The 24765-nt window shown below is 38.2% G+C and overlaps 1 protein-coding gene across 3 annotated transcripts in view; it reads right to left on the reverse strand.

Annotated features, from left to right (window-relative positions):
• Positions 1-2698: 2698 nt before the first annotated feature.
• RAB28 (RAB28, member RAS oncogene family) overlaps positions 2699-24765 on the reverse strand; it is a 97134-nt gene continuing 75067 nt past the window's right edge. The window contains exons 5-7 of one of the 3 annotated variants that reach the window (XM_030564081.1): positions 16518-16621; positions 14044-14121; positions 2699-5455 (exon numbers count right to left, since the gene is read on the reverse strand). In XM_030564081.1, coding sequence (XP_030419941.1) covers positions 5363-5455; positions 14044-14121; positions 16518-16621 — 275 coding nt within the window. In that variant the 3' untranslated portion in view covers positions 2699-5362. The other 2 variants (XM_030564080.1, XM_030564083.1) reach the window with 2 other exon arrangements.

Below are 24765 nucleotides of genomic sequence, written 5' to 3' on the forward strand. Positions count from 1 at the left end.
ACTGTTGGTAACAGCGGTACTGAAGCGCCAGCAAGCCCCTAGCCACAAGAAATGCCTTAGAGGTAGATGCTACCGTGATCCAACTGCTGCAGCATTGTCCCTCCTATGCCGATGGCTGGTCCGGGACCAGACTCAATGGAGCCTGTACAGTTTGGAGTCAAAGTTACTGCTCTCGGGGCAGGGGCAGCAGAGTAGCCAGACTCTGTGCACTCCACTGTGCACTCCACTGTGCTCGGCTTTCTTTAGAGTTGGGAATGCCCCCTCTCAGCCAGCTGCTTCTTATGTTTCTTTTCCTTGGCTCCAGTGAAAGGGAATGGTGCCGAGACATTCTCATGGCAGAAGGAGCACTCCACACTGATGCTGAGGTACTCAGTGCCGAGTCCAACAGGCCTGGCTCCATCAGGAGGGATTTCACCATTCTTAATCCGAGGTTTGAAGTCCCGGCATACCTGGCAGCGATCCCTGATATGAGTCTCTCCCAGGCACTTCAGATAACTGGAGTGTGGGTTGCTCACAGGCATAGGTTTGCCACAAGAGGCACAAAGACTGAAACCCAGACATCGAGGCATGCCCCAGCACCAGCAGTGGACAAAAACTCCGCTAAACACAGTGAAAAATGCCTACTAACAATGTATAACAAATTTTCAACAGTCCAAATGAGAAATAAAGAACTGGAACGAAAGAAACAAAGCGAAAGATAGCAAACCAAGACCACTGAGAACAGTTTGCCAAAGCAAGATGAGCAGTTCCAGCGACCATCACATGCAGTAAGGAGGAACTAAGAGAGTACAGGTTCAGTCGGACCACTTATACCACTGCTTGAGCACGTAGCACAAGAGGGCGTTAGAGCCAACATGGCAGATTCCACTAAGGAAAAAAATATTTGGTAACTGTGCACACGGCGCATGCACAGCTAACATGGAGCGGACATGTCCAAGCACTTGAAGATTGGATGATCATGAGAACCAAGGTGTTAACAGTATGTTCATGAAAAAGGCAGAATTGACCCCAACAAAACTTTAACATTACAAAACAAAAGACGCTGTGAATTTTAAATTACTCCAGTATTTTTAAAAAAAACACTGGCTTGTTGCATATAAACAGAGAGATATGTAAGTTTACTGATTTCTATGACATCATGAGAGGCTGATTTAAATAGAACAATGCGCAGACCTCTTTAGTGATTTTAAGCTACAGAGCTATCATCAACATAATCAGTTAACAACAGAGGACTCTATCCTGCGCCAAGTTCTGAGCAGACAGATCCCTACACCAGCACAGAGCATGTTTTTTTCCCCTTTGTCAGGCCTTGATTAGGAATGTGCTGCTGTTCAGGAAAGCACATGCTGAACTACCACTGATGTCAGTGGAAGATACATATGTGCTTACATGTTTTTCTGAATCGGACCTTGGTTTAGAAAGAAGGCACAGGGAACCATCACTTACCCTGAACTGCATGGAAGTTATGTCATGCTGAATGACAGTAAATGATATGCACCTGCATGCTGACATCTACAATGCAATCAATAACCAACTGCTTCTCCCACCACACAATCTCTGCTAAACAATTTGTTTCTATATATCCCCGCAGACTCCAGATATCCTTGACTTCCATATAGCACAGCATCCCCCCCGATTCACCTCTCTGTGTCCTTTAATCCTCAAGAATTATCTCTGGCCTCTCCGCTCTGGCTTGTGGAACCCAGGCTATAAAGATCCCAAATGCACCCCAGAATCCTTAACACCAGCTGCTGTAGTAGTTCAAAGGAGGTTACAACTAAGGATTTAGGACTGCAGCTGGAATCTGAAGGCTCAGGGTGGGGCCCCAGGGGCTGAGTGAAAAGAACAAAGCTCATTTGTAAGGATTAAACAGTAGACAGGTAATGGAGCTAGATGGGGTTGCTAGGCTGGGCGGAGGTAGAGGAGGGTGAGAGTTAATACACAATAAAGAGAAATATGAAGAGGTTAAGAGGGGCAACATAAGGAAGGGAAGGGGACATGGAAAAACACAAGAGATGCACAGCAAATAATATACATGGACCCTAAGATGCATAAATGGGCACATTTTTGGAAATATTAAAAAAACATGTATGGAGAAAATAAAGACTAAAAAATATAAATGGAAGAGAAAACAGAATGGAGGAGAAAAAGATCAACAGGAAGAAAGTACAAAAAAAGAGGAGGGGCAAAAAGGAGGACTAAGAGACCCACAGAAAAATGCAGAACACAAGATTACTACGGGAGAGCAGCTGTATACAGCAGCAAAAGAGCTTGTTCTATAAAATCATCATTTACCACAGTATTAGTGTTACAGATTTTTCTAAATGTAAAAGCTAAAGCATTTGGGTTTTTAATTAATAACGAATTTCTACTTCCCTGGGCCAGGGAAGCTAATGATCCAACCAGCAGACCAAATTCGATGATGAATCCTGGTGATGTGCCACCTGAGGCACCTTTGCGCATAGGCTAAGAAGAAGTTACTTGAACACAACTGGCAATGTCCCTTTCACTTGAGAAAAGGGCTGGTAAAGGTTTGCTTTGTTATTTTAACTGTTTGGCAGCAGGGAGTGAGGGACAGGACAGAGAGCAAAAAAGGGAAAAAAGAGGAACAAGTGAGGAGAGTTTTTTTCCAGGTGCAGCAGTTAGAAGGGTTATTTTTTATTTTTGATCTAGTTTATACAGAAGGGAGCAACAATACTAAGAGTTATGAAAAGTTTATTACATAACATTTGGAAGAAGGGAGAAGAATAATTAACATTTATATATGTTTGCTAGTTAAATGCCATAAGATGGCTAGACGTTTCTTTGTATTTATACGAGCAACTGGAGGTATTAAACTCCAAAGGTGAATTCAATGGGGCCAGAAGTTCACCCTTGTGCCCCTAACCAGCCAAGAAAAGCCCAGTATGCAGGTCATTATTGCTATTACAAGTCATGAAAATATTAAATATATAGAAAAATAATCACCCTTTTATGACAAATCCAACTAAGTCAATAGGCGGCTGTACCAACCTCAATGTCTTGTAAGGCCTAGTGCAAAAAAGTGGAAACTCACCCTCAACATCCCATTAGATTTGTAAGTACAGAGGGAAAAAAAAAACAGATTACTTACCACCAGAAATTGTAGTTCTCGGAGCATGTTGCCTCTGTATATTAACAATCCCCACCCACCATCATGTCCTCTTGGGAGTTCTAAGAACTCAAATTTAGAACAAGAGATTGAGATTGGCCACAAAGCCCATTTAATAAGTTTGGCTAATGAATATTTGTTATTGCAAGTGAGGAGGGTCACAGCATATCCCCTGTCCATTGCATGGTTTCAAAACTTTCCAGAAAGCTTTGAAACCATGCAGAGAGGGGCATCCCAAAGGTGGGAATACAAAGAGGCCACTTTGAAACATTAATCCCACTTTACAGATAGGAAACAGCAGCACAAAATGAAATTAATTCAACAAATGAAACAACAAAAACTTATCCAAGGCCGCACAGAATGTTTGTGCTAGACTGTGAATTAAACCCAGATCTCCTGGTTCCCAGTCTTGTGCTTCAGCCATATGACCACTCTTCCTCCTTCCTTAATTGAACAGCAAGTGATATGGAAACCCAGAAGTTACGGGGTTAATAACTCGATAGACCATGATTTAGTGCAAACTTAATACTTTTGTAAAAGGGGACAATTCAACAAAAGCTCCTTGCAGCATCCACATCATAGTACGATGGTAGAATCTCAAAATGTACATTTGTTGGGGGAAACAGGACTGAGCTTCCCAACCTACTCCTCTCCAGCCCAGAAAACAAACAATCTCTATTCAACTTGACCCTAAATAGAGCGTGCTTATGTTGAAAATCTGCCTGTTCAGTTGTGTACTCTTTAAGGTAGGGACTGGCCTCAGCTTGTTTCTGTGAAGCGCCTAGCACACTTGTGAGCGCTCAGAAATAATAAATCACAGCCCTTTTTCATTTTCTACCATCCAGTTAAAGCTACCATTCACACTGCATATTGTCAGTTTCAAAATAATAGTGAGCCCTCAAGAAAAGCCAAATAATACACACAAACGACACCACATTCATGTCATTTTTAACTCTCTTTTGGAATCTCATCTTTCATACACTGGTTGCAAAGCACTGGGATTGTCCATTCCCATTATTTGCCTCATTTCCTCTCCAATTACCTTTCCACCTTCTCTCAACTTGTTCTCCCTGTGACATTAAACAAGATTCCCCTGCCAGTCCTACTGGCTTTCCTCACCTTTAGAAGGCTAAGAAAGACTCAATCTACTCGTCTCTGCTGAAACCAAGCAGTCTGTCTTAAATCTCACCTCTTTCTTGGGCTTCCCATTCAGATTTGCCCCAGAGTACACTATGTCTGAAAGAGACTCTCCAGAAATAAGTAATATTCATTGGAGCAGAGAAGAACTTTGTTGGTCACAGAGAGGATAAGACTGAGTGACTTAACTTTTTATTTGTGGCTTTTACTCTGAACTGTATTGGCAAGAATTACTGTTGAGACTGGGTTATAGGGAAAGAAAAAAGTGCCAGGCCAAACCCAATCCACCCCATCTGGCCAAGGAGCATAACATCCCTGGAGGTTATGAACCAACTGAAAATGACTGATCCTAATACATCACTCATCATAAACAGTCCAAACTGCTGATAGAGGTTCATCCAAATTCATGAACACATACATGCATTACATCTAACACAAGAAAGTACATTGATATGGTACACTACTATTCATTAGTGGCATCTTGCAAGTAGCAATGGGGACAATTTGGGTCCTTAAAAAAAAAGTATGTTCTTATTATAGCTTTATTTCAAGGACTGTTTCTCATTAGATACAGTTTATACATTTTTTGCACTATATAACAATGGAATATCTTCCAAATTATTCCTACATAAAATATATTACTGGTTCAAATGCTAATCTGACAATAGCATCTCCAAGTTACATTTTGCTGAGTGTCAGTTTAGATCACAGGAAAAAAAAAGACAAAATGCCTTGGCAAAATACCTTACAGCAGAAATGCCTTTAAAACTATTTTGAATACAGGAATTCTAATCCAATTTTACCGCAACATCAGTCAAAAAGATAGTAGGGCATAAGTATACACAGTTACACTGCTTTATGGGAATATAATTCAGAAATATATCTTAATTTTTCAAAGTGTGTGGTCCACTGTTTGAATTTAGGCCAATAAAACAAAATGCCTGCTGCTTTTCAACACACAATGGCATAACAAGTTTTCGAAACCTCTAACTGCACTACAGTGATGGTCACTGTTCCAACAAAGTTCCTGGCAACCTCTAGGCCTGTTCAAGGGAAGAAAGGCTGCCAACGGTATCAATACAAAGGAAAATATGTTCATTGAATTGCACACATTGAGCTTCTAGGAGGGTTAACAGTTCTTGCCACAGGCTCTTGACTGTAGTTTACAATATCTGCCTTCACCACCCTCTGTCATAAAAGAAAACACAGTGATTATCAAGATATCAGAAGTAGATGTTGTTCAAAGTGCTACTAAAAACATTTAACATGGCAATTATTTTAACGAACCCTAGAACACAGATGTGTTACTATGAAATATGTTTGTGCTAATAAAGAATCAGTACGAACAGACATATACTGTACTACTCTTTTACTGGAAATTATGCAGAAAGACCTGTCTAGGTGTTCATTCTCATTATAAATATTGATTTCTTGGTACTAGATGGAAAAAGAGTGCCTTGGTTGCTAAGTTTTCATGACAATTTTGTAAGGCTGATGTATGTATTAACATAACTCGCTTTACAATCATTAAACAGTATTTTCTTTCATGAGACAAGTTTTTTGTATTAAGTGTTGATGGTGGATAATAATAAAGTATCTGTTTAATAAGAATACTGTATGTGGTATTTTTGAATAACAGTCTATTGCTTAACTGGAAATTATTTTATATATTGTTAGCATGAAATGGAAATTTTTCACTCTTGCTGCCCTCATAGGAAATTAAAAACCAAAACAAGATTCTGAGTTAACAAAATGACATTTCAGCAAAGTTGTAATAGGTAGAAAATTTAAGGAGCAAAACAAATATAAAATCTAGATATCTCCCATATTATGTACTTCACACATCTATTAGTCAATCTATTCATTAAAAACTTAATAAACTTTTGATGGGGGTTCTTTGGTGTATTTTGTATGTTGTGTAACCCTTGTACTTTACAAAGAATTTCTAAACGGATCTCATTCTGTATTTGTACACTAAAGATTCAAACCACATGAGCATTTTATCCGAGATTATATCTGTACAAAATCAGTTTCAGTTTGCTATCAGCATGTTTGCCATTAGTAATAACTTCTACCAAACCACTAATGAACTACCTAAAACTTTAACTTTTGAACTTCATCCCATTTTAACTGGCCCATAAGCTTTATTTTTGGATTACTATTGAGGACATGTAACCAGTTAAGACATAAACATGAAACGAGCGTACCCAGTTTTCAAATCTGGACAACAAATCTAGAGGATCCGATTCCATGTGTAGTGCTCAAATAAGGAATCAGGTGTTCATTTTGTGCTGTTGTGTGTCAATTTGACTACCCAGCTTTGAAAACTGTCCCCAAAATATTAATACATGATATTATTACAGAGCTGCTAGGAATTAATCAGTATTTGAAATTTGATTTAATCTGTGTAAATATTGTGAAGAGATATACAACATAGCTTCACTGTTAATAGACATACAGTACAGAACATTTCAGAGTGGTATTCATGGTCATACTTACTACTTCATGGAAAAGCAAAATAATAAAAAAAACACATTGATTTTTACCATGATACCTGAACTATTGCACTGAACAGATTTTACTCTGACAGTTGGCAGTGCTGTAGTGTTGGTTATCTTCTTCAGGATACTTCACTAGTTCTGCCCTGACAACATGCTGTCAACCACATGTCAATATAATGGACAAATAGCAAGGAGGAGAATGAAAAACAAAAAGAAGAAAATGGAGAGACAGATCAATAGCTGAAAAGAAGGAATGAATGACACAGATGACAGCACAAAAGCAAAAACAATTAACCAAAACAAAAATGCATTTCTCTCCAGGCCCCGTGCTGAATAACAGACAGAGATATGCCTAGCAGGAAGTTTTATAGCTGGAGTTGGAATAGCTTCTCAGATTCATCATCAATCATGCCCTCTCCCACAACCAACACAAAATAATCAGTTTAAGCAACCAATAAAAATGTTTTTCAGCTCAGACATGAAAAGGGATTGAAAAAAAATGGGGGGAGGGGAGAAGAGGACAGACTCTTTCTTTGCCTCTAATCAATGTAAATGCTACATAGATCCACTTCTATTCACAATTATAACAACTGTATTAAAGATATGCATGTATCATTCCCACTACATAATTGTCGTACAATTCCAATGTGATAAACATAAAACCTCACATCCAAATGCTTTGTTAGTACATGTTTTACTTGCCAACTCTTCGTAATCACTTGCAAGTTTTGCTGAAGCAATCTTTCGGTGAAGTGACTGGGACATACAACTTGCAAAAGTAGAAGGGATGTGCATATCTGCATTTTATGGTTGAATTCCAATGACTCCAAATGAAGATTTCACCCAGGATTAATAAAAAAAATTCCTTCAACGTTCTTTGCCAAATATTTGCTTTTAGCAAAAGCAATCAATCCTCTGCCCAAACCTCTCTTACCCTTTACAAAAAAAGTAATTAAAGAGTCTTCAGAATAAAAAAATATTTATGCTTACGGGAGAAAAATATAAATACACAAATCAAACCGTCATACAAAATAGCAGGGGGAACCTAGAACAGCAATTCTATGGACTGCATCTACTGTCCGATTATTTCAGTTCTTATATAATTGAAATATATATGTTTGTTACAAGTGAGGCACAAATGGGGGGGAAACAATTTTATATTTCTAAAGGAAACATCATTTAATATGGACACGAATATATAAACATTGTTTGCTGAAGATAACCTTTGTAAATAAAGCATATATGTAAAACAAGCAATAGTAATTGAACTAGACAGTAGAGTGTTTAGATTTATTAGCTGCTGAAGTACTCTGCTTAAGTTTTAATTGATCAACTTCATATCTTATCTGGTGGACAAGAGTCATGATTTACTAGACTTCTGGCCTGATGTTATCAAGGGAAGGGATGCCAAATCCCATGTAAGGCGCTAGTAGGGGTTCAGGATTAAACAGTGTTATCTGACCTCACAGGACCTAATTTCTTCATACCAAGCTCTATGCTAGACTGAAGAAAAAGGATCCTTGCAATCAGTAAGCAATTAATTGTTCCCACAAATGTTGGTTTAAATCCCATCGTGTAAACATAGCTAGGTTAGTGACCCATGTTTAAGTCACTTTGTGGCAGGAGACTGACTAACATAAATGACTTGGATTTTCTAAAGGAATTTCAGCTAAATAAGAAGAGAAGAAACAGCATGCAACATTTTTCCTGCTAGCTTCACACCCATTACACACACATTATGCATTCTGAGACATCTCTATATTAGATTGGAAGTATTATCCAAGGCTCCAGTTTCTATCAACAATCAGATCCACAAGTTTGTTTATTTGGTGCAGGTGCTCTGAATTCCAGACCTTACTTAATGCCAAATACTTTATTGTAGCGGGCTGGCACACTAGCACTACCATGCTAAATTGGCATTTAGTTCAAGAGAAAAACATATATTACTTAGAAAAATGTTAATTCTTGCCAATGCCCAGAAACAAAGTTGTACCTCATGCAGTTTCTATACTATGACTGGAAGTAAAAAGATATTGAAAGAAAAACATTTAATTAGTAAAGAGCCATTTCCTTAAGTTTCAACAGCCCCTTGTGTTTTAAAAGAGTGAGGAATTTGAGGGCTGAAAATAAGATGTAATGTGTAAATTCTTTGTTTTGGAACTCTTTCACCTTGAAAACATGCTCCAAGCTCCAATCTTATGTAAATAGCTATCTACTTTTGTTTTATCTGGTCATTGACTGGCTATGGGTTTGGTTAGGAGGCACCAGGTTCTAAAAGATTGCATTTGTACCCAGTAAAGTCAACAAAAGTTTTGCTGTTGACTTTAATAGGACCAAGAGCTCCCTCCATCATGGCACAAGTGTTTTATATGGCTAACCTAAGCCTTCAAAACTTGTGTCAAGTCCTGCAAAATCATGACATTGGCTTAGAAACTATGATTTAAAAAAAAAAAGCATTTGGAGTTGCTTTTATTTACCTTCTGGATGCACTGGAGTCACATTTTGAGGTTTTTATCCATAATCATAAGGGTAAGAAACTTTTTTTTTAATGAAAGCTGATATTCTTGTGCATAAAATCATGGAAGTCAGCAATGTTATTTTTGTAAAGTGTACACTTAGTGTTAAGTAATCAGACAACTTTTCAGACCTCATGATTCTGTTTTGGTTTGTGTTCCTCAGACACACAGCTTCTTCACTTTTGGTGATTATCCGAGTTCAATGTTGGGCTCGATATATGCAGTTACAACAGAGAGGGGATCTATTACATTTAAAAAAATAATAATCTCAATCTCTCTGAGAGTCAGAATGATAGGAAAGCAGCAATTCCACTCTATTGCTTTTTTTTTTGCAATGTACCTAAGTAGGTATTCCACTCATTGGACTAATTCCAAAGGCATCATTCCAGTATTTAAAACAATGCACATTTTTAAAAATAGAACCCAGCTCTGATCTTTGTTTAAAAATTCAAATAGTAGTAGTATCTGTGTTGCTATACAGGCAAACCACTTCCACCAGATGCTGCTTGAATCTGAGTGCTTCAGAAACTTTAATGAATGTATTCTCACAACTCTTTTGTGAAATACGGAAGTTTCATACTCATTTAAAGATGGAGATATGAAGGAGATTAAGGGACTTGCCCAAAGTCACACGGGAAATCTGTGGTAGACCATGAAGAGAATCTACAGCTCCTGAATCTCATTCCAGTGCCTTAGCATCCAGATCATTTTTCTTCCCTGGCAAGAGCCCAGATCCATGCTTCTAGAAAATATGAAGCCACATACTGCCCCTTGAGAGTTTTCCAGTACAGGGACTAGGAAATCTACAATTTTCCTCTTATGAAATTCCCTTCCAATTCTTTTGTGAACACAAGGTTGAGGCTTGTCCCTTCCCCACTCCAATCTTGTGTAGCAGGCAGAGTATTCTGGCTCCCAGAGCCACAGATTTCAAGATACCAGTGGGAGGCACGAGCCTCAACACAGCTCCCAAGGCTCCTCCCTTACTTTCTTCATATGGACCCCACTGATGCTCATCTAAGAAAACAACCATCAATGAGAGTTATAATATTAGCAAGAATTGCTGTTGACCTAATGTAGGTGGAAGCCTTGCCAGATCCAGCAAGTGCTCTAGAGCTCTTACCCCTCAACTCCACTCCCAAAGTCATAACACCACATAGTTTGTAATGTCTTGAAATCATGGGACAATACAGTGGAGCTGGTGCTCTATTTACTTCAGGGCTTTGCCTCCCCTCTAACTTGGGTTCATACTGGAAGGTAGTATGTGGACCATGGTCAATGTTTAACTTATAGTTATGAGACTCACGTACGCTGTTACTTCTGCCATTTACCTCGTTCTGCCTGACCAATCCAAGATAGGTTGCTGAGCCATTTATTTTCCGAATATAATAGATCAGAAAAGTAGCTGAAATTTACATTATAAACCATCTTTGTCTGAAACTATAAGTTCCAATGAATTGGCCAGAAGAATTACAAACCATAATACTGAGGTAGGAAAAGGCCTTTGTAAGGTTGATATCAGTCCAATATAGCAAACTATGCATGCATGGGTTTGCATTATGTACAGGTCTTCAGAATATCTGATGGGCTTATTTTAGAAATCTACAACATTTTATATAATATTTGGCTCATTTCTCATATCTTTTTTAATTTGCAATGTTTTAGGATTTATTTCATAGTTCTAGGCAAAGTGAATTCACACCTAGACTATCAAAAAAGTAGGAATATATTGCTGCTTTTGGTACTGCTGTGCGCAGATCTGAGATAAGAATGGTGTTTCAATGTTGTAGAGTTAAAGAATAACTGATTTCCAATCTAAAGTATTATTTATACACAAATCATTATGCAACTTAGGGCTTGTCTACCTTACCCGCTGGGTCGACAGGCAGTGATCGATCCAGCAGGGGTTGATTTATTGTGTCTAATCTAGACGTGATAAATCGACTGCCGAGTGTGCTCCCATTGACTCTGGTACTCCACCAGGGCGAGAGGCACAGGCGGAGTCAACAGGAGAGTGTCAGCCGTCAACTTACCGCAGTGAAGACACAACGGAAAGTAGATCTAAGTACACTGACTTCAGCTAAGTTATTCACATAGCTGAAGTTGCATAACTTAGATCGATTTCCACCCCACAGTGTAGACCAGGCCAAAGAAAAGCAAATAGAACGCACCTCTCTCTCTCTCACTCTCTCTATAATATATATAAAGACAAAAGGACATAGTTCTGATCTTTTCTATTTTTGTGTAGCATACACACAAAAGTTTTTCATACCTGTTCTGCTTTGCTTGTTAGGTGTGTACTGCACAATATATTTTGCTCTTCTATTGTTAAAAAAATTTCTAGCTATATATTTCAACACAGATTATAAATTGCCTTAGGGAAAGACTTCTTTTCTTACTATATGATTAGACAATAGATTTATTGTATATTTAAGCAAACTAGAGAGCATGCTGTTCATAAAAGGGTAAATTTTTAATAAACATAATTTACTGCATTTTTTTGATTTTTTTAAATAACTACTAACTCAACAGTGGCCAACAATGCCGCCCCTTGAACTGCTTGAAGAGACTGCTTTGAGCATAAGAAGTAAATTAAAAATATATGTATTATAATTTCATAACATCATGATACTATAAAAGTTAAACTCTGTATTTTAATCCTTATTTTCAGTGGTTTATGAAACTGTGTGTGCAAAATCCTTTTGGGTTGGATGTTTGTGCACAGAGTCAACCTGAAAGGGAAATTATTTTTTTAAAATGGAATTTAGAAAAAATAGGAATGTTTTTAATGAGAGGATTGACACTCTTTTAAACGTTTTTCTCCTAAACAGTTTTCCTTCATTAATGTGAACTAACTGCTTTTCCTATTCCAGGGACAAAAAATGTTTTTTTCCTCAATTAATGCTATTGTGTATGTGACAAACATAGAACGACACAAAATGTTCACCGTATTTTTTAAATACAGTCATAGCCCAAAAGGGGCCTGCAGCAGCTGAACTATGTGCTCATACAGAAGTCACCATAGTCACATCCCTAGCTATCAATTTAGGAGTGTGGACAAGGGCCTTCCTTAGGAGATCAAGCTCACAACTGTTGCTGAGATCTATTCTCTCACCCTCAGTCCCTATTGAAACTAGAGGAAACAGAAGACAATCCCCCACATGTGATTGGAGAATGTCACTAAGATCAAATTGTCCAAATGTGAAACACATCTAGTGTTAGTTCTTGATGGGCTTTTTTGCCACCAAAATTCTCCTGTTGTGTCCGATACACCAGTAATTAATTAATAGGACTAGCTACAAAACAGAGCACTGAGGTACCTAACACACAGAGAAGCTGAATGCAATGAGATAGTTTAACACTGAAATATCTTTAAATGAAGATTTTTTGGGATTGGTACTTCCAGGAAGCTAATTAAAAATGCATATCACAAACCCTTCATAAGGAATAAGCAACAATTTCTTCACAGCCATTTGAACATGAAGGGCTTGATTCTCACCTGATATAAATCAGTGTCACATTAATAGAACTATGATGATTTACTGAATTCAGTAAAACTATGCTACACCTAGCACAGCATATGTCCCCTGGGGTTAGGGTTGAAACCGCTGAGGTACAGAAGACCAGGACACCTTGGATGATCCTGAACACACAAAAAGGGACAGCGGCAGTTTAGACTGAGCACCCTTACGGAGTTCCCTGAAAAAAGGGATGATCCGGGGAAAACCTGGGCAGGTGGCAATCCTACCTAGGGTGCCAGTACAACTGAGTTGCCTAATGCATTGGCATTAGAGGCTTTGGTGCCAAAACTCCAACCACTCCCCATCCACCCACCTGTGTAGGGTGGGGAGTAGTTACTTGGAAGAGGCTGCTTTTCCTTCTTTGGGATGGGCAGTCAACACAGAGGCAAAAAGGAAAAATTTGTGCCCCTTCACTTCATTGTGGGGTACAAAAAATGAACCAAAATCTGGCCTTAACATACTGTTCTATATGGATGGGGTTTTTTCTGACTGTGTGAACCACATGCAAGATCTTTTTCCACTTTAACAAGATATTGTTTACAATTATGTAAATGTGCAACATTTATATCCATATAAATTTATACCCTCTATTTCTTTTTTTAAACCTATAAGTCTCTAAAATAAATTTTATTAAAAAAAACTACAGAGCTACAAATAAGGACATAAGTCCCATATAATCATACCTAGTGTTTAATTAAAGCGTATGTACAATTGACAATGTCTCTGTTTCTATATATCTATCTATAACTATATACCTATATCTATATCTAATTAAACCCTCCAAGTTTGTTTCTGCTTTTGGATTTCTCAGTGTGTTCTGACTTGTGTTTTTGAGGACTGGAATTGTATGTTTTTGTACCATGTAAAGTACTGAGCACACTATAAATGCAATTAGTTTGTCGGGCACCATAATTTAAAGATACAATAAAATTATATATAGGTATATAAACACACACTTGAATGTATATAATATAGTTATGCTATTTTTAACCAGAAAAAGCTTTTGAAATTTTTTTTTTCTAATTTAGTAGGACACAAATTTTGTAAGTTTAAAATGTTTTTAAACTACACATATATAAGGAATGAACATATATGGAAGGCTGTAATAGAAGCATACAACTGACTCAAGCACAAATGGGATGCAACTTACCTTGAACTAAAATTTATTATTCATTTGTATTCAGATTTTTTTTAAACACCAAGAAAATATCTAATAAAAGCAAGGTATGCAGGACAATCACCTGTGATTGTTCCATTTCTGCTTTGTTTAATTTGATGCCAAGGATGTCAGCAGTAATTCTCTGAAAACACAGGAAGACCTACATAAAAAAATAGAGCGTAAATGATTAAAAACAGACATCCTCAAGTTACTTTTAAATACATCAAACCTTTCCTGAACTGTAAACAATGAGATATGCATAAATATGACCTGTGCAAAACAGATCTGAAAATAACTTCATCTGGTAAATTCAATGCTATTTAAAATAATTCAGCAATGATATAAGGGAACGAACAGCATGCTGGATTGTTAGGCAACACTTTTACTTCGTCTCCAGAGACTAAAGTTTAAACAAGCGCTTATACAAAACCCCTTTCATATATGATGGTTAGTGCTGAAAAATATGAATACGGGTATTCACTAATGTTTGCTTGAAAAATATTCTACCAGTGTATTGTGCAGCAGAAATGTGGGTTTCTGTACCTCAGAACAATAGGGTTTAGCATATACACCACTGGGGCCCCTATCCTGCATATGATTAGTTCCCCACTTAAAGTTAGGCACATGTGTAAGTGTTTGCAGGACAGTGTCTTAAATCCATAATGGCTTTTAAGAAATAGCATTATCTCATTAACAACATGCTGCATTTAAAATATGTGGCAGCCTGGCACTGAATCCGACTTGGACAATAAAACAAGATGGACATGTTGCATAAAACCCCTTTTAAAAAGTTAAACTTTCCCTAGACAGACACTTGGGCTGAGCCTATGCTACAATATTATATTTTTTGTCCTTGAATTGGTTGGATACAACCAGTTAAAGAACTGAATCACATCCACACAGAGTCGGTTTAAAAGTCCTTGCACTTATGCCCTGCAACAAGAGATCTCTGATCTAAACCATTTAATTCGCAATGCTCTGTGGATATCTACTGCCAGTTCCCAGCACAGCTCCCAGAAGGAATGGATTCTAGGAGATTTGGAAAGTCCTGTGTTCTGCTGTGGGACAGTTGCAAAAGAATTAGTTAAAATATTTCAGCCAGTCCATATCTACACTGGCATTAAAATGGGTAATACTGAACACTTTTAGACTGAATACACTCACCCAGAAGATTTAAGAATGGAGTAGAAGCTTTCATTTTAACATTATAAGTAGCTGCTCACAAGAGAAGTAGGTACTTCCGAGTAATATTTCTTTTATGTTCAAGTATCCGTATGTTTCTCAACAGGAAGTTAAAAAACTCAAAGAAACTCTATGAAACACTTCCATAATGTGGGGATCAGTGAAAAAGAAAACTAGAAAAGCTCTTTCACAGATTTCAACATTAACTATATCAATTACAAAAAAAAAAAACTGTTAATTTGCTCATCACTGAAAATATATCAAATCAGTTTGAAAAGGAGATGCTGACTATTTGAAAAATAACATATTATAGAATGTACCTACTATAGTGAGTATGGCAAAAAATTGCAAAATGTTTAGTTTTGTTTATTCTAAAACAAAGTTACACTTAAAAAAATTAACTAAATCTGACAAAGTGCTTGGACCACATTTTATACAAAATTTTATGAGAACCAGGTTTTATGGCCAATTTAGAAACCCCTGATAATCTGTGTTTATAACAGAAATGTTGATAGTCATAACTTAACCTCTATCAGAAACCTATAAGATTAATTTTTGACTTTTATTATAATTTTATGTTCTTTGAATAAGAATCTTAAACCACAATATTTAATTACTCCATTTTTAAAACAATTCATTTTGTACATTAAAAAGTATTTTTTATTATTCAATGATCTAGCCAGGGTAGTAAATCATTTATTAAATATGATGACTTCCACTAAGGAGACAGTGAGATTGTTTTTATGGCTTTTCATGCCCACTGCCATAACATCAAGGTGTGTAACAAAAGTTAAACACAACAGTATATTTATTTAAACTGCCTGTTATAGCTAGCACAAAAGCCCTTCCTGTCTCATCTAACCAACTGCACTAGCCCTATTATGGTTCACAGTCAAATAATGAACCAAAAATGCATTTTCACTGTGTTCTGAAGACAAGTAAATTGAGCTTCAATGAACCACCAGAGGGAGCGTATCCGTTGGCTAGGGACCCTCTACTGAAAATACTGTCTTCAGACCTCAAGACAATACTCCTAGAGATTAGACTGGCAGCGAAGAGAGATTCAGCTCACCACAGCTGTCATGCTATGCACAGAAGACAAAGAGGCAGTGTGCAAGGTAGCCAGATATCAAACCATTTATAGATTAGAGCCAATATGTGGAATTTCAAAGCAGATGAGATGTCACTGTAATTAACATAGCATCATTATAACATACTATACCAATGATCTACTCCGCTAAGCAAGCAAGTGCACTCTTCAGTGACTAGAAGTTCTGGATTGCTTGATAGTTGGAGTGCAGTGAAATTACCACATCACATTCCAGAGTTACAGTTTTCAAAAAAAATTATAATTATTTGATTTGTCTTACTTACAGAATCACCTGTCTTGGCTGACACAAAATGGCTACTGAAACCATTTTCCTGGCAAAATCGTTGGTGTTTGTCAGTTTTCACTGTTCGCATGTGCTCCAAATCAACTATAAAAAGGTTCAAAGGAGAAATTACTATAACGGAGCCCATTTATTTAGATAACTGTCTCAGCAGTTATTCCTCGAAAATATTTACAACAGATACAATTTTTCCTTCATACAAATGAAAACCTTTTGTTTTTATAATTATTTGCTAAAGGAAAAATAACCCATTACTTGAAATTTCTATGTGTACATGTAAAAATAAATTACAATAAAAATTGAACTGTGAAATGCAATAAACTCATTTAAAAATTAAGGCCAAATTCCATGCTCAGGCGCATACATGCAGTTCCCGTTGTCTCTATTAAGAGCCATGCATGTTAGTCTGAGGGTAAAACTAAGCCCCAAATATTCTGCATGCAAATGTGATACACTATGAAAATTCTAATGTTATTCAAATACTGTTGCAAAATAAAGGTAAAGTTTACAGATACATGTCTGCTTCCATATAGTTTGCTTCCAAATTAAAAATGTAAATGAGTTATAAAGAATGTTAATACAAAGTGGTACAGCAAAAATGTCTGTTACATTAAAATCTACTAAAATCACACTGAATAAATATTAACAAAATTTATTTGGGCATAAGCTTTCATGGGCTAAAACCCACTTCATAAGATGCATGCATATACATCTTCCTACTGTATTTTCCACTGCATGCATCTCATGAAGTGGGTTTTAGCCCACAAAAGCTTATGCCCAAATAAATTTGTTAGTCTCTATGGTTCCACAAGTATTTCTCATTCTTTTTGCTAAAATAGATTAACATGGCTACTACTCTGAAACCTGAATAAATTTGATATTCATTTATTTGTAAGTAGAGTTTTCAATTCTACAAAGATATACTTCAAAAAGCTGTATTAAACAACATAAAAATACATATTTTTAGAGTGGTGTGCATTATTTTCATTTTTCCCATTATATACCCCTTGGAAGTAGAGCAAAGCTGTTAAACAATATGTTTCATTGAAATGCACTGGGTGCTTAAAACACAATATGGAACTCAAGTCTTGTACAAGTTTTATTGTGTACATTCCAATTTCTCCAAATCTGATCCTAGGATTACTGGAAGCTATATTGAACAGTTTCTCTTTTTATTGCATTACAGTCCCTATAAGGGTGTTGACTCAATGCCGTCAAATTATAAGGCAAATATATTCACAAGGATTTAAGGACAACTAAGCTCTTTGAGTCAATATAGGAAAAAAAAACTTAAACTGATTTCCTGAGGAAGGGACCCAACTGACTTGTAAAAACTTGTAAATTTGCAAATCTAGTAAGACTGCATAATAGTGTAATTTGACTATCAACTGAAAATTTTTTCGCATACTACATAAAAGGCTTTATTTAAAAATGATATTGGAGGTGTTTAATTTGTAGACTCTGGAGATTTTTTCTGCAAGATTTTTGATCTAACAGGAGATTCCTATACCCCATTTATACAGCTTACCTTGGTTAATGTGGAGCTTTTTGCCACGTTTCTTTTCCTTATACATCACTGAGGCCTTGTTTACAAGCCCAGGCCTAAAATCGTCCATCTACCACAGGCATTAATTTGTGGAGGACTAAAATACTAAGCTATTAACAGTAATGTTTATAGTACTGGTTTATCATAATATTGAAGCTAGAATACTTATTTAACAAAAAAAAATAGAACAAATACAGTTAAGTCTCAAATGAAGTCAATAACCAATTTAAAAAAAAACACATATACAGCTAATATAGCAACTGCCTTTTTTTTCTCTTGAAAAGAACATCTACTACAAGAGGTGGCTTGTGCCAAGAAAACTTTTAGATGGAAAATATAGAATATTTTCTTTCACTATTCTTAGTCTTCACATTTTAGATGTAATGTAGCTGTGTGGGAGGGAACTACACCACCATACCTGGTGGAGAACTTTTTTTTGGGGGGGGGGGAGGGGGAGAGGAAGAAAGGATTTTGTTTATTTTAATTCAATCTTAATGGGCCAAATTTTTAGAGGGGCCTCAGCCCAGCCTCCAATTTTATTTTATTATATTCCTTTAAATGTATTATTAAAAGTGCATATCCAAATGCTATGCACCTGTACAAATACTGAACACACAAGAAAAATTTGCTTAAATACATTGACTCTACCACTGATGCCATTTAAACCGACCAGTGACTCCCAGAAGAGTGATAAGCGCTCTCTCCACGCAAAAATATTACAGAATAGAGAAGTGCCACAGCATGCTTTGACAAATTCAGGATCTGTTGGTCTAAGGGAAGAAATTCCGAAGTCAGTGGCAGCCCTTTCTCTCTTTTAAACCAGGAGAGCTCAGTTCAAGCAGCTCCACTGATTGCAACTGCCATGGTATCCATCAGAGAGAAGTTTCTCAGGTAGCCAAGGCCAAGTCATTTAGGCCTCAGTTCAGCAAGGTACTTCTATATTGGTTTTTACTTAGTTTAATCAGGAAACGTAAAGTATTGGGTAAGGGGTCGAAGGCCTTGATCCAGCACGGTTCTTAAGCACAGGCCTAACTTTAAGCACACAAGTAGTCCCACTTCATCACCACTTTAAAATCTATGCTATGTGAAAGCCAATGCAGATCGTAGGGCAAGGATGTAACATACTATCTGCATAAAGCTTAATTTCAGTATAAGAATGGTACTGTAGGTGGCTTGATATGAAGGTTAAGATACCATGTGGCTTTGTGCCCAGAATGAAAAATAGAACAATATAAACTACATCTCAGATTAGACAAATGAGAAAGAGGAAGGTTAACAGAGGAAGAACACGGGGAAGGAGGAGGAAAGGGGTATGTCTGTTACAGAGAGAACAAATGGGAAAGCAGTGCCTACAGTGAGATCCATAATAGGAGGTCACTAGCAACCAGTAAGCAATGTAACTGACTTAGTATAACATAACATGTTGAAACCATAAACAAAAGTCAGTAACTAGAACTATTATTATTTATCTTCCTTTGAATAATCCTCCAGCAGGTACTGGCCTGCTTCTTATTCAGATACAGAAGTGAAGGTGCAATGGAGGGGCCCAATAATTTCAAAGCAGAAGTCTACCCAATAATGAATTTAATATCTTTGGTACATAATTTTGTGCAAACATAAATTACATATTCGTACACTTGGCTATTATGCCAGCCATGAATCATGGAAAACCCAAACCATGTTATTATCCAGCTTACTCTCCCTCATCTTTCTAGCTGCTAGTTGTATTTTCTCTTTGTCTTGGAAGAAGCAACTTCAATGGTGTTCACAGTGTGATCTATCAATTACAATATTACCATTGAGTATATTCACATCCATTTTGAGATATACAAGATTAAAAAAAGGCCACAGGTTCAAATCTTTCCGAGCCCTCCAGAATTCCAATTAAGTGCAGATTATCTTTAGTTCTCTCTCTCTCTTTCTCATGTATTGAATTTCTTTTTTTCCATTTTATGAACCTAGTGGGTAGCACGACACTATCATCCATAGCTGTGAAGGCTGGCTAATCCATACAGTTAATCCAGGTAGCTAAAACACTGAGTAAGTGTATCCAAAGTCACTGAAATGAAACTATTAAAGCAGGAAGAAGATAGCAGCTAACTGCAACACATTCAGTGACAAGTTAAGAGACAAGATTAGATGGTGGCCACATCTCCACGGTGAGAGGAGAGGGGTGGGAAATGGATCCCTGAAGCCAGAGAAGAGTTTGTGGCTACTACCAAGGACAGTTTTAATCTGTGATGCATTCCACACTTTCATGGAGGTAACTATTCATAACTAACTATTTGCTCATTTACTGTCTCATTCTATGCCCACTGGTTGGAATGTACTGAAGAAGTAAGATTGTTACATTAACAACCAAAATTACATTCTCTCTACAAAAGATCTGATTCCACACCAAGTTATTTAAGAATGTATTATGGCAGTCACTGATTCTGTAAATAGAAATTACTTGTTCTCTCATGATACGGACAATTTTCTAGTCAGTACAGTAACTCCTCACTTGACGTTGTAGTTATGTTCCTGAAAATGTGACTTTAAGTGAAATGATGTTAAGCGAATCCAATTTCCCCATAAGAATTAATGTAAATGGGGGAGTTAGGTTCCAGGGAAACGTTTTTTTGCCAGACAAAAGGCATTATATACATTTTAAACAAGCAATTTAATACAGGTACTGCACTATAGTTGGAAGGTGCCCCTGCCTTACCGTACACAGGCACAGCCCACTGGCATTGGATATGAGGCAGACAAGGAGGCTAAAGGTGCTGTAGGCTAGGAGAAGCACATTGTGCACCAGTGGCAGCTTCCCCCTACTCTGCAAGCACCAGGGGTGGGGGGTGGGGCTCAACCCTCAGCCCACCTACTTCCCCCCTTCCCTCTAACCCCCATCCTTGACTTGCCTCTTCTCTCCCCCACCTCCTCCCCCTTTACTTCCCAAGCTGCGTCCTCGCTCCTCCCTTCTAAATGCCGCAAGCCAGCTGATTGCCCCGGGCACAAGGCAGAGGAGAGAGGGGGAGCCTGCATGCAGAGTCCTTGCTCCCCCCCTTCCCTGGGGCAATCAGCTGATTGCCACATTTGGGTGGCAGGAAAGGGAGGGGTAGGCTGCGCGCTGAATCCTCACTCCTCCCCGCTCCCTTCTGCCCCCAAAACGCCACAAGCCAGCTGATTGCTGCAGGCAGGTGGCAGAGGAGGGAGAGGGGAGGCGTGCTGAGCCCTTGCTCCTCCTCCTCCCTCCTGCCCGGGGCAATCAGCTGGCTTGTGGCGTTCAGGAGGCAGGGGAAGGAGGGGGAGCCTGCGTGCCGAGTCCTTGTTTCTCCCCCCTTTCTCCTGCCCCCAAAACATCGCAAGCCAGCTGATTGCCATGGGCAGGAGGCAGGGGAGGAAGGGGAAGACACTGATCCGCGCGGTCTGCCAGCGGGCAGGAGGTGCTGGGTGAGGGGCATAGGGAGGCTGCCAACTGTGGAGAGAGCAGGTAGCCAAATAACGTAAGAGTGGAGCATTGCACAACTTTAAATGAGCATGTTCCCTAATTGATCGGCAACATAACAACAAAACAACATGAACTGGGATGACAAAGTGAGGAGTTACTGTACCAAGCACAGGATACCCTACTGAATTGGTGGGGTTGGGGGAAGCAGCAGACATGTTATACCTTTATTTTAGTAAGGCTTTTGACATGGTCCATTATGACATTCTCATATGCAAACTAAAGAAATGTGGTCTAAATGAAATTACTATAAGATGTGTGCTGGTACTAGTCAATATGTGTATTAATGACTTGGATAGTGGACTGGAGAGTAGTCTTACAAAATCTGCAGATGACACCAAGCTGGGAGGGGTTGCAAGCACTTTGGAGGCCAGGTTTGGAATTCAAAATACCCTAGACAAACTGGAGAATTGGTGTGAAATCAACAAGATGAAATTCCATAAAGACAGGGGCAAAGTATTATTCTTCAGAAGGAAAAAATCAAATGCACAACTACAAAATGTGGAATAAGTAGGTTTGTGGTAATACTGCTGAAGAGATCTAGCAGTTATAGTGGATCACAAACTGAATATGAGTCAACAGTCAGATGCAATTTTGAAACAGATTAATAATTCTGGGGTGCATTAACAGGAATGTTGTATCTAAGACATGGGAGATAAAAGTCTTGCACTACTTGGCAAAGGTGAGGCCTCAGCTTGAGTACCATGTCCACTTCTGAGGGCTATACTTTAGGAAAGATGTGGACAAACTAAAGAGAGTCTAGAGGAGAACAACAAAAATGATCAAAGGTTTAGAACATCTGACCTATGAGGAAAGATTAAAAAACTGAGCACATTTCATCTTGAGAAAAGAAGGCTGAGGGGAAACCTGAATACAGTCTTCAAACATGTTAAGGGCTGTTATAAGGAGGATGGTGATCAACTGTTCTCCATGTCCCCTGACAGCAAGACAAGAAGTAATGAGCTTAATCTGCAGCAAAGGCAATTTAGGTTAGGTATTAGGAAAATCTTTTTAACTACACAGGTAGTTAAGTTCTGGAATAGGCTTCCAAGGGAAATTGTGGAATCTCTGTCACTGGAAGTTTTAAGAAAAGGTTGGACAAACCCACCTCTGAGGAATGATCTAGGTTTACTTGGTTCTGCCTCAGTGCAGGAGGCTGGACTTGATGAACTTCCAAGGTCCCTTTCAACCCTACATTTTTGTCTTCAAAACTCCTTTTATGTGTTATTACTCAGCATAATGGAAGAAGTACCCCGCCATACTGGAAACCATTATTCCTAAGTGCCTGCTGTGAAATATTTCCTATTTGGGGGAATAACTATGCTTGCTTGCTCCTACATCATACAGTGATAGATGAACTAAAAGTATTTTCAGACAGATAATTTCTTAAAACGTATAATAGGAAGACGGAATTCAAGCAATACTTCTGAATTTTCATATACAAAGATGCAGGAGCGGTGCCAGAGTTTCTGGCACCCTAGGCAGAATTCGGGGGGGTGTGGCATTTTGTGCACTCCCCACGGGGCGCGCGGGAGCTTCCGGTTCCACTCCCATCGCGCCGCCGAAGAAGGACCGTCTGTCAAAATGCCACAGGCGACAGCGGCAGTCATTGAGCTGCTCAATTACCTGCCACTGTTTTCCGCGGCACGTCGGCAGAAGGTCCTTCTTCAATGGCGCAATGGGAGCAGAAACAGAAGCTCTCGTGCACCCCATAGGGAGTGCACAAAATGCCGCCCCCAGAATCCTGGAGCCTTAGGCCTAGGGTTGCCTAATGGAAGCACCAGCCCTGCAAAGATGATATTTTGCTGTGCAAAAGCCATGTTATTCGCACACACGGAATGGCTTACCTGCTCTAGAAGAGCAATTCAGTCCAAAGTTTCAACTAAAAACTTGCTAGAATAAATAACACTATATCTGCATTTTGAGGAATGGGAAACTCTAGTTCAGATTAAATCAGATGGCATATGGACTTCGAAAATGAAGTAAACAGAGCAAGACTTTTGTTTAAATATCTTTTCAAGTTATAGTTGACAGGAACAGACTGCATAAATGGGTTACGCACAGGGCTGGTCTTGACCTGAATAAGGTATGTATATTAACACTACTTTTGCAGCCTATTGGACGTAGGTATCCATTTGGAGGTCCGCTATAATCTGTGAGCAAGCTTCAGCCAGAATTTGGCCCAGAATTCTTTATCTTGAGAGTGTATCTTTCTTTGAATTAATAGCAACAGGGACAGCGCAGATGACTGACTAGTTATGCTCCCTTATCATGGTGAAGATATTGGCTCAGAAATGATTCAAAATGAAAAAGTAACAACTGCTAAATTACCAATACCACTTCTTGAAACACCTAGGCTTCCTTTTATCAGAGGGGTAGCCGTGTTAGGTCTGATCTCAACTGATGCTACTTAACTTGGGAGACTTGAGAAGATCACAACTTTGGGTTGTAGGTGATGAACTACATCTAAATCTTCCTCCAAAATATTGCTGTTTGTCACATTTATTTGCAGTGAAAAGGTTGAAAAGCAATGCAGAACCCCAAAAAGTAAAAGGAAAGCAGAGTAGAGAATATATTATACATATAGTATGTATCACACAAGAGTATGAAAAATACTGAGCAAAAACAAGTAAACAGAGTATTTTCTCAGTCATCACAGCATTGCTTTATAAGTGCAATTAGGAATAAGCCACAGTAATTTTCTATTAATAGGTTAAACCAAGTTAGGTGCATTGGTACAGGCAAACACTGGTAAATGTCAGATGAACCGCAAAAAGACCTGTGCAATCTCCAGAGCGCCTCAGTCTTGATCGAATCCTTCTGCTATTTCCGCCTTAAGCCTCTCCCAAGCACAAGCTTCCAGCTGCATTAAAATCAGCCATAGCTTTGTGATGCGGATACCAGAAACTAAACTGATCCTAAACTCATTTCATTTGCACCATTTAGGTGGCAACCCCAATATACCAAAATAAAAAAAACTTGCAGCAGACTATTTACCAACTGTCTTTCATTTACATTCCAATCCACTGTAAACATGCAAAAATCTAATAATCAGAACAGTTTAATTAGCTCTAGCCCACTGATTTCAAAAAAATAAAACAGGGACTAATTTTACTAGCTTAGCAGAAGTTGATTTCAACAAATCCAGTAGGGACATGTTTATTGTCTCAAAATAAGACTTAGTAATAAAACCTGTTT

This window comes from Gopherus evgoodei, chromosome 5 (genome assembly GCF_007399415.2).
Source record: "Gopherus evgoodei ecotype Sinaloan lineage chromosome 5, rGopEvg1_v1.p, whole genome shotgun sequence".
Lineage (NCBI taxonomy): Eukaryota > Metazoa > Chordata > Testudines > Testudinidae > Gopherus > Gopherus evgoodei.